This window comes from Desmodus rotundus, chromosome 2 (genome assembly GCF_022682495.2).
Source record: "Desmodus rotundus isolate HL8 chromosome 2, HLdesRot8A.1, whole genome shotgun sequence".
NCBI lineage: Eukaryota > Metazoa > Chordata > Mammalia > Chiroptera > Phyllostomidae > Desmodus > Desmodus rotundus.
Window position 1 is genome coordinate 100,910,766 of NC_071388.1, and position 15,422 is coordinate 100,926,187.

Genomic DNA, 15,422 nt, shown 5'->3' on the forward strand with positions numbered 1-15,422 from the left:
CTTCCTCTTCACATTCGTCTGAATTTGAAGAAGGAGTTCCTCTCTCAGAGGCAAAGGGCAGGAGGGTGGCTATAGGGATGAGATTAGTTTGCTAAGGCATTTGTTTAAGGTTTATCTTTAATATTTTATTTTTAAGTGTGAATTTGGTGTTTTATAGTATATTTGCAAAGTTGTGCAACCATCATCACTATATAATTTCAGAACACTTTCATCATTCCCAAAAGAAACCCTGTACCCATTAGCAGTCACCCTCTACTTCTCCTCGCCAGCCCCTGGCAACTACTAATCTATCGCCTCTCTCCACAGGTGTGCCTATTCTGGAAATTTCATGTACATGGAATCATTCATGATGTAGCCTTTGTGCCTAGCTTCTTTCACCTAGCATAATGTTTTCAGTGTTCATCCATGTTGAAGCATACATCAGCACTTCCTTTTTACAGCTATCTAAGCCATTTCTAACTCCCCAGGGATTCTTCCCATTGCTTCTTTCCTTTGAGCTGTGGGCTGTTGGGGAACACTCTGTGTGTTTTTGGAGACTGTAGCCCCGTGAGAGTAAGCCCTGAAAGGGTCTAGTAAGTCTCCCTGGAAAAGCAGGTGAAAACGCAGGTGGCAAGCATGATTCCAGTCTAATGCCAAGGGTTCCCGGTGGGAATCAGGACTGATAAATACATTGTATCCTTTGAGGCTTGCTCCGCTTTGTTTTGTATAGTCCTGGTGATATAAACCAGATGTTTAAGTTCAAGGCACAAGGAGTTTACTCCTTAATCTCATGAAACACGTCTTAAAGACCCTCTGGCATCAGCATGACTAACAGACCCTGACCTATGACAGATTCTGTGTTCCTTCAATTGTAATCTATAGAAAACACCTGTTTTTGTATGACTATGGCCTTTCTGACATTGACTGATGAACTATGCATGTATGCTGTGTACACCTACACGTACTGTTCCAAATAAAAGCCATTTGGGAGAAGGGCTCAGGGCATTCTCCACTAGAGGGAATTGCCACCCCCTTTCCTGCTGGAACAGCAAGATGGTGTCTGGGATGACTTATTTCTCATCTGTGGTGGATGGGAGGATTCTGTGGGCTGGAGTTCCTCCCATAGCAGGGATGTGGGGGGATCACAGTCAGGACAACAGAAAAGAGCCCTTATCCTGGTAGTGCCCAGAGACAAAAAGCAGACCCATCAGCAGCATCACCAACATTCTCCACCATCTTCTTCAGGTAACAGACATGACAAGGACTCTTATGTCACATCCACCAGCAAACAACCTTAAGCAGACAGGCCTGTGTGGAGCATGCGGGGCCGTGCAGCCCTGCGCCGTTTTCAAAGCAACAGCCCTGCATACTCTCCAGAGGACCACGCAGCCAGACCTGGCTCTTGAACAAAGGCCAGGCCCAGAGTCATCTGGGAAGAGTGATGTGCTCAATCCACTCCTTCTACAAGCTTTCAGGGGCCTGCTCCTGAATTGTACTATTGACCCTTGAACAACACAGGGGCTTAGGGACACTGACCCCCAACCAGTTGAAAATCCACATATAATTTAATTTGGCCCTTCGTTTCTGTGGATTCCCAACAGCAGATCAGAAATACTTTTTTCGATCTGTGGTTGGTTGAACCCACAGATGTGAAACCTGGGGATATGGAGAGCTGACTGTATATTTATTGGAAAAAAATCCATGTATAAGTGGACCTGCACATTTCCAGCCTGTTTTGTTCCAGAGTGAACTGTAGATTCATAGTGTAACCTATGAATGCCCCTCACCTCAACTGTCTCAGTTGTCAGCTCAGATCTAAGTCCTCTAGCTTCTGAAGTATTTCCTGGGGTAGATCCCCCCACCCACCGTGTTTAATCCCAGGACAACTGTTACCTGCAAACCCCCTGACTTCCACGTGCATCTCCATGTCAGGTTGATGATTTGACTTCACGGTGGTCTGAGCCAGTAGATTACTGAAAGTCTCTCCAATTGGTCATAACATAAGTTATTCTGATAGCTAGTCTCAATGTTCCCATCTTCTTCTCCCTTCTAGTACAAGGTGGACAAGGGATTATCATGCCCATTTGCACAAAAATAAATGGAGAGCCAGTAAGGGAAAAAGACCAATATTCATGAGCAAAAGATAACAGTACAGTACTGATAGGGGGTCCTATCTCCCAAGCCACTGCCCTGGGTATTCCAAGTAGATACACAAGAGGGTTAATTAACTAAGTACTCCTTCCAGGGAAGAAGTAATAGAAAATTTATAGTCAGATTTTAATTGTCCATATTCTAAGGCACTTTTAAAACCCAAGCTGTCCCCTTGCTGACACCAGCCCATGTCTTCTCCTAGTCAGGTAGCTCACACCCAGACGTGACCTACATTTTCAGCAAAACATTCTGGTGTCCCTCCCCATTCCCTACCTCAAGTTCTTCAACACAGACCAAAGTCAACCATAAACCAAGTAAGTAGGGCAAATTGGTATATATTCACTTTATCCATGTCCAAAAAAACCAGGTCCTCTACCAGATCCATTCCAATGAGAAAAAGTCTCCAGAGGGAGTAAGGACCTCCTCCCAACTTTCCCAAGCCTCCCACCCAGTCACACTTCTTACCCTCCCTTCAAACTTGGCAGTGGCTCCTTCTTTGATGCAGAGGTTCCGAGGGGGTGAAATGAAAGCAGGAGCCTCGGTCAGGGGCATGGGGCCAACTCTCGAGTGATCCACACTGAGGGAGCTTTTAGAAACGTGTGTTGAGGCAGCCAGCTTCACATCCCCCATAGTCTGAAAACAGGAAGGACGGTCAGGTCAGATGAGACAAAGTACAGCCCTGTTTCCTCTCAGGCAGCAGCAGGCCCAGTGCACTTGTTGGGCCCCATGCGGTGAGTTTTACAGGGATTGGGTGCCCCATGAGGTCAGGGTCCACCTGGAGCTCCTCTGGAAATGAGAGGCTCTGTGTCCTCCCCATGCAGGGCTGTTAGGGTGAGGCCCAGCTGGTCTCGGATGCCAGCTCCCAGGGTCATGCCCCAGCCTCTGCAAAACCCCATGGAGAACTAGGGAAGGGGTAGTTGCAGTAAGAACAGAGAAACCAAATGGTCCTCTGAGTATTTGCAATGGGTATATAAAAACAGTGTTTATTAGTCATTGACACTTCAGAATCAACATCTACTTTAGGCACTTGTGGTAGAAAGTAAAGCTGTTTTTTGCCTGACCTGTGAGAACTCACATGCTAAGGAAAAATGGGATCCATACTCTAAGAAAGTAGTTTGGGATTAATATGACAAGGATCCTGTTTGAGATGGGCATATGTGGTTGAATGAAGGGAAGGAGGCAAGGCTAGGGAGGACATCCTATTTCAGACACTAAATTGTGAAAAATTCTCAAAGGTCACAGAAGGTCATCAGTGTGTTCTATGTTTTAAGGTCATCTAGGTGAACTCCTAAATTTATAAGTGAGGTCCAGAGGGTAATAGTCACTTGCCCAAAGAGACAAAGCAAAATGGTAATATCATGGGCCAGAATACCTCAGGTTCCTGACTCCTGTCGGGGCCTAATTGGGATACACAAGATGTCTATTGACAAGGACTGGCAAAGTTAGCTGGAACAAAGAAACTTAGGATTGATTCCAGAAGTGGAATTAGTAACAGGTATGAATCTGAATTCTCTGTTGCAAACTACAGAAACTGACTCTGGCTTTCATAAACAGAGAAGGGATCCATTAGAAAGATGGAGTTTGGTGGGGAGGTCCCTACGTTTATAGGAAAGGCTGGAGTGCCCGACTGGGAAAACAGGCAGCAATGATGACAGAAGCTGAGTGGTGGATCCCATTTAAGGTGACTGGACGTCCGCAAACACCATTTAGAATACATCCTAAGTATCCCTGCTCCAGGCTCCAAGTCCAGATGGAAGCCTCACCAGGCTGGAATGGCTCCAGGTTGAGGACCACATCTCTACAGAATCCATGGCTCCTCGCCTATTGCAGGCACATGACAAACATCTGCTAAACTGAGGAGGAACAATATTCCTAGTTTTTATTTTCTGTTCATTTTCTTGGGATATTCAGTCACAGATTTAAATCCCATTATGTGAAGTAGATGAACATGTAATTAGTTTGTTTAAATTTAATAACATCTAACATAAATAAAATAGAGATAATATTTTGAAGTTAAAGTTAAAATAACAAGTTCTGGATGGGCAGGTCAGTCGGTTGGAGGTGTCTGTCCCAATAGTGAAGGTTACAGGTTCAATCTCCAGTCAGGGCACATACAAGAGGCAACCCATGAATGCATAAGTAGAACAACACAAATTGATGTTTCTCTTTTCTCTCTCTCTCTCTCTCTCCTTCCCCTTCCCCTTTTCTTGTTCTCTCTAAAATTCAATCAATAAATTTTTTTAATAAATTTTTTAAAAAGTTAAAATAACAACAACCTAGATTTGATTATTAACAGAGCACATCTCTGGCAAACTCAGCTTTCTCTTTCATTAATAAGATATTAACTTTGCAAACAAAATCCCTTCCAAATGATAAGACTCACACGTTCACTATAGCAGGTAATAATGAATACAAACTTTCTGTAGCACTTACTGTATGCCAGGGACTGTTCAAAGCACTTTATAAATAACAGCTCATTTGCTCCTCACAACAACACTATAACATAGATAATCCCATCGTCCTCCTTTTATGAATTAGAACCCAAGGTGCAGAGAGATTAAGTAATTTGCCCAAGATCAAACTAATCGGGGGCAGAACTGGCATTGGAACTCCAGTGTCTGGCACCAGAGCCCTAGGCTTAACCACTGGGACCTCTCACCTCTTGTAAGCAGTAAGAGTTGGCTGATGGGAAGGGGGCGTAAGCTTGGGGTAACAAGAGAGAAAGTTAAAAGCTGCTACCAACATACATAAAAATTAAGATTTTCTGTATGTCAAAACATACTATCAACAACATTAAAAAATAGATGATTATCTGGGATAAAATGTTTACAGGAAAAACAAAGGACTAGGACACTTCACATATAAGAAAATAGCCTGACAAATAAATGGAAAGAAGTTATGCCTTGGACGGTTCATAGAAGATAGACAAGTGACCACTACAAATGGACACTGCCTAGCCACAACAAGAACCCAAGAGTGCAAATTAAGGGCAAGCCATTATCTTAAAAAACTAACCAAATTGATGTTTAAAAGGGAAGATAATGCCAGTGAGACTGCAGTGAGGTAGCCAAGAGGAATATAACCCACCCAGAGGAATATAAATTGTGTGATCTTTCTGGAAAGCATCTGGGCAAAAAGATTCTGAATTAAATGTCCATCTCTATCCCCAGTAATCTTTTCTAAAATATATTTATTGATTATGCTATTACAGTTGTCCCATTTCCACCCCTTCACTCAACTCCATCCTGCCCACCCCCTCCCTCCTACATTCCCCTCCCCCCATAGTTCATGTCCATGGGTCATACTTATAAGTTCTTTGGCTTCTACATTTCCTACACTATTCTTACCCTCCCCCTGTCTATTTTCCACCTATCATTTATGCTATTTATTCTCTGTACCTTTCCCCCTCTCTCCCCCTCCTAATCTCCTGTTGATAACCCTCCATGTGATCTCCATTTCTGTGGTTCTGTGCCTGTTCTAGTTGTTTGCTTAGTTTGCTTTTGTTTTTGTTTTAGATGTGTTTGTTAATAACTGTGAGTTGGCTGTCATTTTTACTGTTCCTATTTTTTATCTTCTTTTTCTTAGATAAGTCCCTTTAACATTTCATAGAATAAGGGCTTGGTGATGATGAACTCCTTGAACTTGACCTTATCTGAGAAGCACTTTATCTGCCCTTCCATTCTAAATGATAGCTTTGCTGGATAGAGTAATCTTGGATGTAGGTCCTTGCCTTTCATGACTTGGAATACTTCTTGCCAGCCCCTTCTTGCCTGCAAGGTTTCTTGGGAGAAATCACCTGACAGTCTTATGGGAAGTCCTTTGTAGGTAACTGTGTTCTTTTCTCTTGCTGCTTCTAAGATTCTCTCCTTCTGTTTCATCTTGGCTAATGGAATTAGGATGTGCCTTGGTGTGTTCCTCCTTGGGTCCAGCTTCTTTGGGACTCTCTGAGCTTCCTGGACTTCCTGGAAGTCTATTTCCTTTGCCAGACTGGGGAAGTTCTCCTTCATTATTTGTTCAAATAAGTTTTCAATGTTTTGTTCTTCCTCTCCTCCTTCTGGCACCCCTATAATTCGGATGTTGGAATGTTTCAAGATGTCCTGGAGGTTCCCAAGCCTCTCCTCATTTTTCCGAATTCTTGTTTCTTCATTCTTTTCTGGTTGGATGTTTCTTTCTTCCTTCTCGTCCACACCATTGATTTGAGTCCCAGTTTCCTTCACATCACTATTTGTTCCCTGTACATTTTCCTTTGTCTCTCTTAGCATAGACTTCATTTTTTCATCTAGTTTTCGAACAAATTCAACCAATTCTGTGAGCGTCCTTATTACCAGCGTTTTGAACTGAGCATCTGATAGGTTGGCTATCTGTTCGCTGCTTAGTTGAATTGTTTCTGGAGCTTTGAAGTGTTCTGTCATTTGGGCCTTTTTTTTCTTTTTCTGTCTTGGCACACCTGTTACGTAAAGGGGTGGAGCCTTAGGTGTTCCCTGGGGTGGGGTAACTCTGGTTGCTGCACTGTGACACTGCACGTGGGGAAGGGGCCGAGAGGGAGCAGTGGCGCTTGCTCCACTCTCCACTGGATTTCAGTCTCTCCCTCCACTACCCACAATCAAACTGGGCCCCTCTGGTTCTGGTTCCCGAGTGGGTGGGCTTGTGCACACTCTAGGCCCCTGTGGGTCTCTCCAATGACCTCTCCTGTGAGGCCGGGAGTTTCTCCCTCTGCCACCCTAACCCCCACGGATGTTTTCAATCAGAAGTTTGAGGCTTTATTTACCTGCAGTGGAGCCCTGGGTTACGCGGTCTGCTTCGCTCCCCTGCCATTTGTCCTGGTTTATCTGTGCACGAATGTGGGGCCGCAGGGTCTGCTAGTGCTCAGACTGCCTGCCCCATTCATCCCACACTCCGCCAGTCTCAGTCCCACCATGGCCACGCGAGTCCTCTCTGCCCCGGCTGCCCATCTCTGCCCCTCCTACCGGTCTGGATGAATGTTTATTTTTTATCTCCTTGGTGTCAGACTTCTTTGCCGTTGGATTTTCTGCCAGTTCTGGTTGTGCGAGGAGGCGCAGTGTGTCTACCTACGCCGCCATCTTGGTTCTCTATCCCCAGTAATCTTACATTTAGAAATGTGTGACTGGGAAATAACCAGAAATGCAGCCCAAAATGTATACATGAAAATGCCAATCACATTATTTATAGCAAAAGAAACAGAAAAATAATCCAGTTAAATAGAAATATAAAGAATAGTTTAATATGTAGCAGTGAGAGTGGGTTAAACACAATGGAATATCAAATAGTTACATGAGCATATACTTTCAAGAAAATAATGATAGAAATTAAATAATATAGAAATGTTAAACTACAAGTAAGTTTTACTACAGAAAATTTCAAAGATACAAAAAAGTAGAAAGATAAAATGAGTGCCTCAAATACCTGTCTCCTAGATTCAACAATTAGCATTTTGTCATATTTATATCACTTTGTTTGTATATGTGTTTGCAGAATGATTTCAGAGTAACTGTGATATAATTTTAATGGCATGAACCATGATATATTCATTTACTCAATTAAAACATATTTATTGATTCCCAGACAAGAAAGAAGCTAAAGGAGTTAATCACAAACAAACCACTTTTAACAAGAAATGTTAAAGGAACTTCTTTAAGAAGAAGGAGATAAAGATAAAAAAACATGAATAATAATAAAATGGCAAAAACTACATACCTATCAATAATTGCTTTAAACCTAAATGGATTAAATGCTCCAATCAAAAGACATATGGTGGCTGAATGGATAAGAAAGTAAGACCTCCACATATACTGCCTACAAAAGACCCACCTTGGATGGAAAGACACACACAGACTGAAAGTAAAGGGATGAAAAAAGATGTTTCAGGCAAATGGAAATGAAAAAAATAAAAAGCTGGAGTAGCAATACTTATGTCAGACAAAATAGACTTTAAAACAAGAGACAAAGAAGAACATTTCTTACATAGTAGCCACAATATGAAAGCAACCTAAGCTTTCATATTGATAGGTGTCCATTGATAGATTGGATAAAGATGTTATTTTTGTATATATGTATACAAAATACATATGTATATTTTTGTATATATATATACAAAAATATACATACGTATTTTGTATACATATATACAAAAATTATGTATATATACTCAGCCATAAAAAAGATTGATATCTTACCATTTGCAACAGTATAAATGGACCCACAGGGTATTATGCTAAGTGAAATAAGTCAGAGAAAGATGAATACCACATGATTTCACTTACATGTGGAATCTAAAGAACAAAATAAACAATCAAAACAGAAAAAAACTCATAGTTACAGAGAACAAAACTGATGGTCGCCACATGAGAGGGATGTTGGGGGACTGGGTGAAAAAGGTGAAGGGATTAAGAAGCAGTTACAAAATAGTCATGAGAATTAAAGCACAGCACAGGGAATATAGTCAGTAATATCGTAATTATGTATGGAGCCAGGTGGGTAGTAGCCTCATGGGGGATCACTCTGTAAGTTATATAAATGTCTAACCACTATACTGTACACCTGAAATAATACTGAATGTCAACTGTAAATGAAAATTTTAAAAAAATATTAAAGACCTATTTATTGAACACCTACCATATGCCAAACCAAGTGGCAGTGATGTGGAGTGAACAGTCCTGTGTGTGTGGTGTGTGTGGTGTGTGGGGTAACATGGCTAGAGAAGGAATGGGGTTCCCATATCCTGCAGAGACACCTAGGACCATACCCCAGAGGGGACACTGCTCCCCCTGCCCTCCTCTGCTGCCACTGAAGGGAGGGGACAGATTCACTCTGTGCTGTCAGCACAGGCAGGTGGGGAGTGGGGTGGAGGTAGGGATTGGTATCCGGAGGGTCACACCCTGCCATAAATCCAGGGGCACTGTGACTTTCTAACTGAGAGCTGGACAAGGAACTTCAACTCTCTTGGCATCAGTGTCCTTTTCTGTACAATGGGAATGATGATACCAACCTTATAAGGCTGAGGGGAGGATTTGAATAGAGTGTATATGAAACAGATAACATACATAAAAGGGGTTCAATAAGCAGCAGCTGTCAACATCATCATCCAGCTCCCAAAGGAAACCCAGTTTCACCAGCTTACAGGACACAGACCCATTTCACCAAGGACAGCAAGATGCACAAGCCAGCCTGATTATTATCTTCAGGATAAGGGTAGCTGAGTGGGATTACTGTATAATGGTAGTAGGAGGCAGATGGCAGAACTCTGTGAAAAGATTGGGAACAAGGGTTGTCAAGTCTGTTCTAGCAGCACTGTTCAATGGGGAGGGTTTATGTCTCTGACATTGTACTGGGCACCAGTCTTAGTCTCCATAGTCCTGCAAAGCATTCTGACTATGCTTTTACAAATGAGCACACTGGGGCTCAGAGAGCCAACTCTACTTGTCCAAGGTCACATAGCTAAGAAGTGGAAACTAAGCCAAAATCTGACTGCAGTCATACCCTGGGCCCCATGACCCAGATGAGGAATTTCCTGCTATTTCCAGTAAAGGGGGATGTAAAAGGCAGAGGCTATTGGAGAGAGAAATATTGGGAATTGCAGAGAGGAAGAGGGCAGGCAATGCACCTTCCTTTCTGCTCTCAGGCCTGACTTTGGAAATCACAAGACTCTTCTGCCTCTGCTTTCAGAGGTGCTGGAAACCAGGAGTGGGGACATCAGGCTCAGGACTCTCTCTACAAATCCTCTTGATCCAAGACCTTCTGAGGTCCACCTATACCTCCCGAAGGCCCTGGATACTATCATCAAAAGGAACATGCTTGGCCTCAAGAACACTGAAAACAGAAGTCATTCGGCCTTAGGGAAGGCCTGGCTTCATGGTTAGAAACAGAACAGGCAGGTCAGTACAGCTAGAAGGCATCCAGTCCCCTTCAAGGCAGTTGTGGGGGGCAGTTACTGAACTACCCTGCAAGCAGTACCAAAGCCCAGGCCCATGGCAGCCAGATATAACAAACAGCTCTGCTCAGCCCATCGTCCCACCCACTGCCATCAGCAGCATAAACACCTCCTGTCCACACTGTCAAATAATGGCTACTGACATATTTGGAATGCTCTATCAAAATAAATAAATAAATAAAACCCAACCATCCTTGTTCCCTTCTAATCCCTTGTCCAGCCTGGTGACCACATTCCCATGGAGAACACCACCATTATCTTCTCTACCGGCAGAGCAGTGCTGAGAGGCTGGAATTAAACCAACCAACTAGAGGGTTTTATTCAATAATGATCAGAGGACAGAGAAGTAAGAAGACAAAAAATGGAGTTGGGGTGGGTAAAACAGTGGTGCCCTGGCCTGGTAGCTCAGTTAGCTAGAGCATCATCCTGTTGCACCAAGGGTGTGAGTTCTATACCCTGTCAGGGCACATACAAAAAGCAACTGATGAATGCATCAGTAAGTGGAACAACGAATCGATCTCTCGCTCTTTCTCTCTCTCCCCCCCCACCCCTTCCTCTCTCCCTCCCTAAAAACAAAAACAAAAAATCAATAAAAAAAAGAAAGAGCAGTGGTGTGAGGGCTGAAAGCAACTCCCCAACACACACACACACACACACACACACACAATGCCTGGGCCAAAGCTCACTTCCAAATACGGTTTCCACAAGTAACGGAATGTATCTCATTCAAAGCAGCACTAAGTTAATTGGACTTTAATTTGAACAAAAGTACCATAAATTGTCTCTTGAACTCAGAAAGGAACACTTTCAACTATCCAGGCCAAAACAGAGTGCAAAAAGATTCAGAATAAAAGTTAAAAATCAGGGATCAAGTTATATGGCAGAACAGGCTTAGAAAAAGCAGACGTCCCCTTCCTTACAGAAAGTGCATGCATTTTAAATGATTGCTGTCTTTAAGCACCTGATCGGTCAGCAGGGCATCCTGGAAATACCATGCTTTTCCTATAGGGAAGGGCTGCTGGCAGGCTCCGCATCAGAAGCCTGGCTGTTAAAGGTGAACCCACCTATAAGACACAGCACGAGTCAGAGACAGCCCACCCAGGTGCAAATGCCCCAGGCAATGACAGCTCCACTCTGCTCACCTTAATCCTCTCTCTGCAGGACTCAAATCCTGACAAATTTCCTAATTGCTCCTAATCCTTGAGTGGGCTGCTCCTCTGCAACAGACTGAGCCAGGATGACTTGCTGTGACCTATGGGAGCAAACAGTGGAGCAGGGCCACACACCAAAGAACGGACATGCCTTACCGTGGCCTCTCACCTGGGCAGCTCTCACATGAGTCGGGACGTGTGGGCAGCCATTCTATACCACTGTACTGCAGATATTCCTGTCCAAGGTCTGTCTGAGAAGGAAGAGAGGGATGGAGAGCCAGGGACGGCGCAGAGCCCAGGACCAGACTGAAAAAGTTAAGGGGGGTTTGACTTTGCTCGCAGATGTTGCAACTTGCCTTCTGCCGGGCAGCCAGCTTCTCCCAGTCAGGGAGATCTGTTGTTCTAATCCGCCCAGCTGGGGTGACCTTTGAAACCCCTGGCTGCCAGCTGCAGAGGTTCTCAGTGGAGTCCTGGGGAAACCAGGGGTGGAAGCTTATGGGTTTTTACAAAGCTGCAGATTCCATTCTGAGTGTGGAGCAAAGGCAGGATGCTGTCAAGCAGAGAGCTGAGCCCTTGGAGGGACTGGACACGCCCCCAACTCTACATCTAGCCTGGAATACCAGTCACCCTTTGGCACATCTGGCCTAGAATTACCATTTAGGCCTCATGGGACATTGCCTCCTGAGACCCAGCTCCTTCCTCCTTAAATTGAGAAAGGCCTGTTTATGATCCCTTGAGTAGGAGGCAAGCCCAGAGAGCAGATGGACTGGGAAACTCCAGGCTATAATTGTCTTAGGGGATCTGGGGTGAGATTTCAACCTGGCTCTATAGACTGTAGTCATGTTGTGCAGAGGACCCAACAGCACTGGTCCTGATGCGGGGGAGCTTCAGGAGCAGTCCCTGGAGCATATCTCTAAAATGTGGTAGCAAGGTGATGCTTAGAACAGTACTCCTACTCCAAGGGACAGAAGGATTTCCATAATTCCAGAGTAATCTCTCATCCTATGCAACTCACACCTTGGGACCAGCTATGAACATCTGAATTGGCAATGACATGAATTTGAGCTTTTCTATTGGCTCATGTCTGATTCTTAAGTAACTGGGATTCTCATAACACCTAGGTGACTCCTTACCCTCTTGTTCAGCTTTTCTCAAACTTCTTGATCCCAGGGCCCTTCATGCTCCTAAAAAGTACTGAGGACCCCAAAGAGTTTTCGTTTGTTAATGAAAAAGAGTTAATAAGAGTTGCTATCAACATTTACTGTATTAGAAATTAAAACTAGAGAACCAAGATGGCGGCGTAGGTAGACACACTGCGCCACCTCGCACAACCAGAACTGACAGAAAATCGAACGGCAAGGAAGTCCGACACCAAGGAAATAAAAAATAAACATTCATCCAGACTGGTAGGAGGGGCGGAGACGGGCAGCCAGGGTGGAGAGGACTCGAGTTGCCGTGGTGGGACCCAGACTGGCGGAGTATGGGATGAATGGGGCAGGCAGTTGGACCACTAGCAGACCCTGCGGCCCCACATTCGCACACAGAGAAACCAAGAGGGCCGGACTCAGAGTGGCGGAGAACAGGGCAGGCAGAGCGGCGGGTAGTACCCCACGGCCCCACACTCGCACACAGATAAATGGGGATGGACAGCGGGGAGCGAAGCAGACTGTGTAACCCAGGGCTCCAGTGTGGGGAAATAAAGCCTGAGACCTCTGATTGAAAGCACCCGTGGGAGTTGGGGCAGCAGAGGGAGAGACTCACAGCGTCACAGGAGAGGTCGTTGGAGAGACCCACAGGGGCCTAGAGTGTGCACAAGCCCACCCACTCGGGAACCAGAACCAGAGGGGCCCAGTTTGATTGTGGGTAGTGGAGGGAGAGACTGAAATCCGGTGGAGAGTGGAGTGGGCACCATTGCTCCCTCTCGGCCCCTCCCCCACGTGCAGTGTCACAGTGCAGCAACCAGCGTTACCCCACCCCAGGGAACACCTAAGGCTCCACCCCTTTACGTAACAGGTGTGCCAAGACAGAAAAAGATAAAAAAGGCCCAAATGACAGAACACTTCAAAGCTCCAGAAACAATTCAACTAAGCAGTGAACAGATAGCCAACCTATCAGATGCTCAGTTCAAAACGCTGGTAATAAGGACGCTCACAGAATTGGTTGAATTTGTTCGAAAACTAGATGAAAAAATGAAGCCTATGCTAAGAGAGACAAAGGAAAATGTACAGGGAACCAATAGTGATTCGAAGGAAACTGGGACTCAAATCAATGGTGTGGACGAGAAGGAAGAAAGAAACATCCAACCAGAAAAGAATGAAGAAACAAGAATTCGAAAATATGAGGAGAGGCTTGGGAACCTCCAGGACATCTTGAAACATTCCAACATCCGAATTATAGGGGTGCCAGAAGGAGGAGAGGAAGAACAAAACATTGAAAACTTATTTGAACAAATAATGAAGGAGAACTTCCCCAGTCTGGCAAAGGAAATAGACTTCCAGGAAGTCCAGGAAGCTCAGAGAGTCCCAAAGAAGCTGGACCCAAGGAGGAACACACCAAGGCACATCCTAATTCCATTAGCCAAGATGAAACAGAAGGAGAGAATCTTAGAAGCAGCAAGAGAAAAGAACACAGTTACCTACAAAGGACTTCCCATAAGACTGTCAGGTGATTTCTCCCAAGAAACCTTGCAGGCAAGAAAGGGCTGGCAAGAAGTATTCCAAGACATGAAAGGCAAGGACCTACATCCAAGATTACTGTATCCAGCAAAGCTTCCATTTAGAATGGAAGGGCAGATAAAGTGCTTCTCAGATAAGGTCAAGTTCAAGGAGTTCATCATCACCAAGCCCTTATTCTATGAAATGTTAAAGGGACTTACCTAAGAAAAAGAAGATCAAAAATAGGAACAGTAAAAATGACAGCCAACTCACAGTTATTAACAAACACATCTAAAACAAAAACAAAAGCAAACTAAGCAAACAACTAGAACAGGCACAGAACCACAGAAATGGAGATCACATGGAGGGTTATCAACAGGGTAGGGGGAGGGGGGGAAGGTACAGAGAATAAGTAGCATAAATAATAGGTGGAAAATAGACAGGGGGAGGGTAAGAATAGTGTAGGAAATGTAGAAGCCAAAGAACTTATAAGTATGACCCATGGACATGAACTATAGGGGGGAATGTGGGAGGGAGGGGGGTGGGCAGGATGGAGTTGAGTGAAGGGGTGGAAATGGGACAACTGTAATAGCATAATCAATAAATATATCAAAAAAAAGAAATTAAAACTAAAAAATATTAGATCATTTAAAAGCCTCAATAAGCCCATTATATATTAACATAACATTTTTTAAAGAAAAATATATTTTCTAAAACAAAAAAATAAGAGTTGTAGCTTTTTGCAAACTTCTTTAATGTCTGGCTTAATAATAGAAAACAGCTAAGTCTTCACATCTATTTCTATATCTAGTCTGTTGTGACATCACAGTATTTGTAGCTGCTGGAAAACTCCATTGTACACTGAAGAGAGGTGAATGAAAAAGGCAAACAACATTTTATTACAAAAATGATTTGGGTCTCATGGCCTACAAAAAAAGTCTCAAGGACCCCAAAGCTCCCCAGGGCACACTGTAAGAACAGTTGCTTTAGTCTATTGCTCTGCTCTCCTTATCTGCTCTCACTTCTGCTCTCCTTAAAATACACAAATGGGCCCTGCCACTTGGTAAAGGTGGTTGGAATATTGTCCCATAGACCAAAAAGGTTGCAGGTACAATTCTAGGTCAGGGCATATACCCAGGTTTGGTCCCCAGTTGGGGTGCATATGAGAAGACACCAATCTGTGATTCTCTCTCACATTTTTGTCTCTCTCTCTCTCCCTCCCTCCATCTCTCAAAGCAATGCAAAAATGTCCTCGGGTAAGGAATAAATAAATAAATAAATAAAAGTAGTGGAGTGCAGCTTTGAGGGACGGGTGGGGAAGAGGGTGAATTAATACCTAATTTGTTCCCATCTTTTTGTCCAAAAAAACTGTTGAACAAATGTGGACCAGAGCCATTTGAAGCATGAAACAGACACTGATGAAGAGAACACCTTTAAGTCAATTAAGTTCTTGGCCAAGAATTAAATACCCAGATTCTGAAAGACCTTGAATGTAGTAGATATTTGAATATTTTATGGCTAAGAAAGGAGGAATGAATC

The 15,422-nt window shown here is 43.9% G+C and overlaps 1 protein-coding gene across 2 annotated transcripts in view; it reads right to left on the bottom strand.

Moving 5' to 3' along the window:
* Positions 1-15,422, bottom strand: part of MYLK (myosin light chain kinase) — a 264,716-nt gene that overhangs the window by 173,174 nt on the left and 76,120 nt on the right. Inside the window, exons 1-2 of one of the 2 annotated variants that reach the window (XM_045185766.3) lie at positions 11,386-11,512; positions 2,596-2,763 (exon numbers count right to left, since the gene is read on the bottom strand). In XM_045185766.3, the coding sequence (XP_045041701.2) occupies positions 2,596-2,760 (165 nt within the window). In that variant the 5' untranslated portion in view covers positions 2,761-2,763; positions 11,386-11,512. Of the gene's footprint in view, positions 1-2,595; positions 2,764-11,385; positions 11,513-15,422 lie in introns of those variants that run through there. The other variant, XM_045185765.3, reaches the window with a different exon arrangement.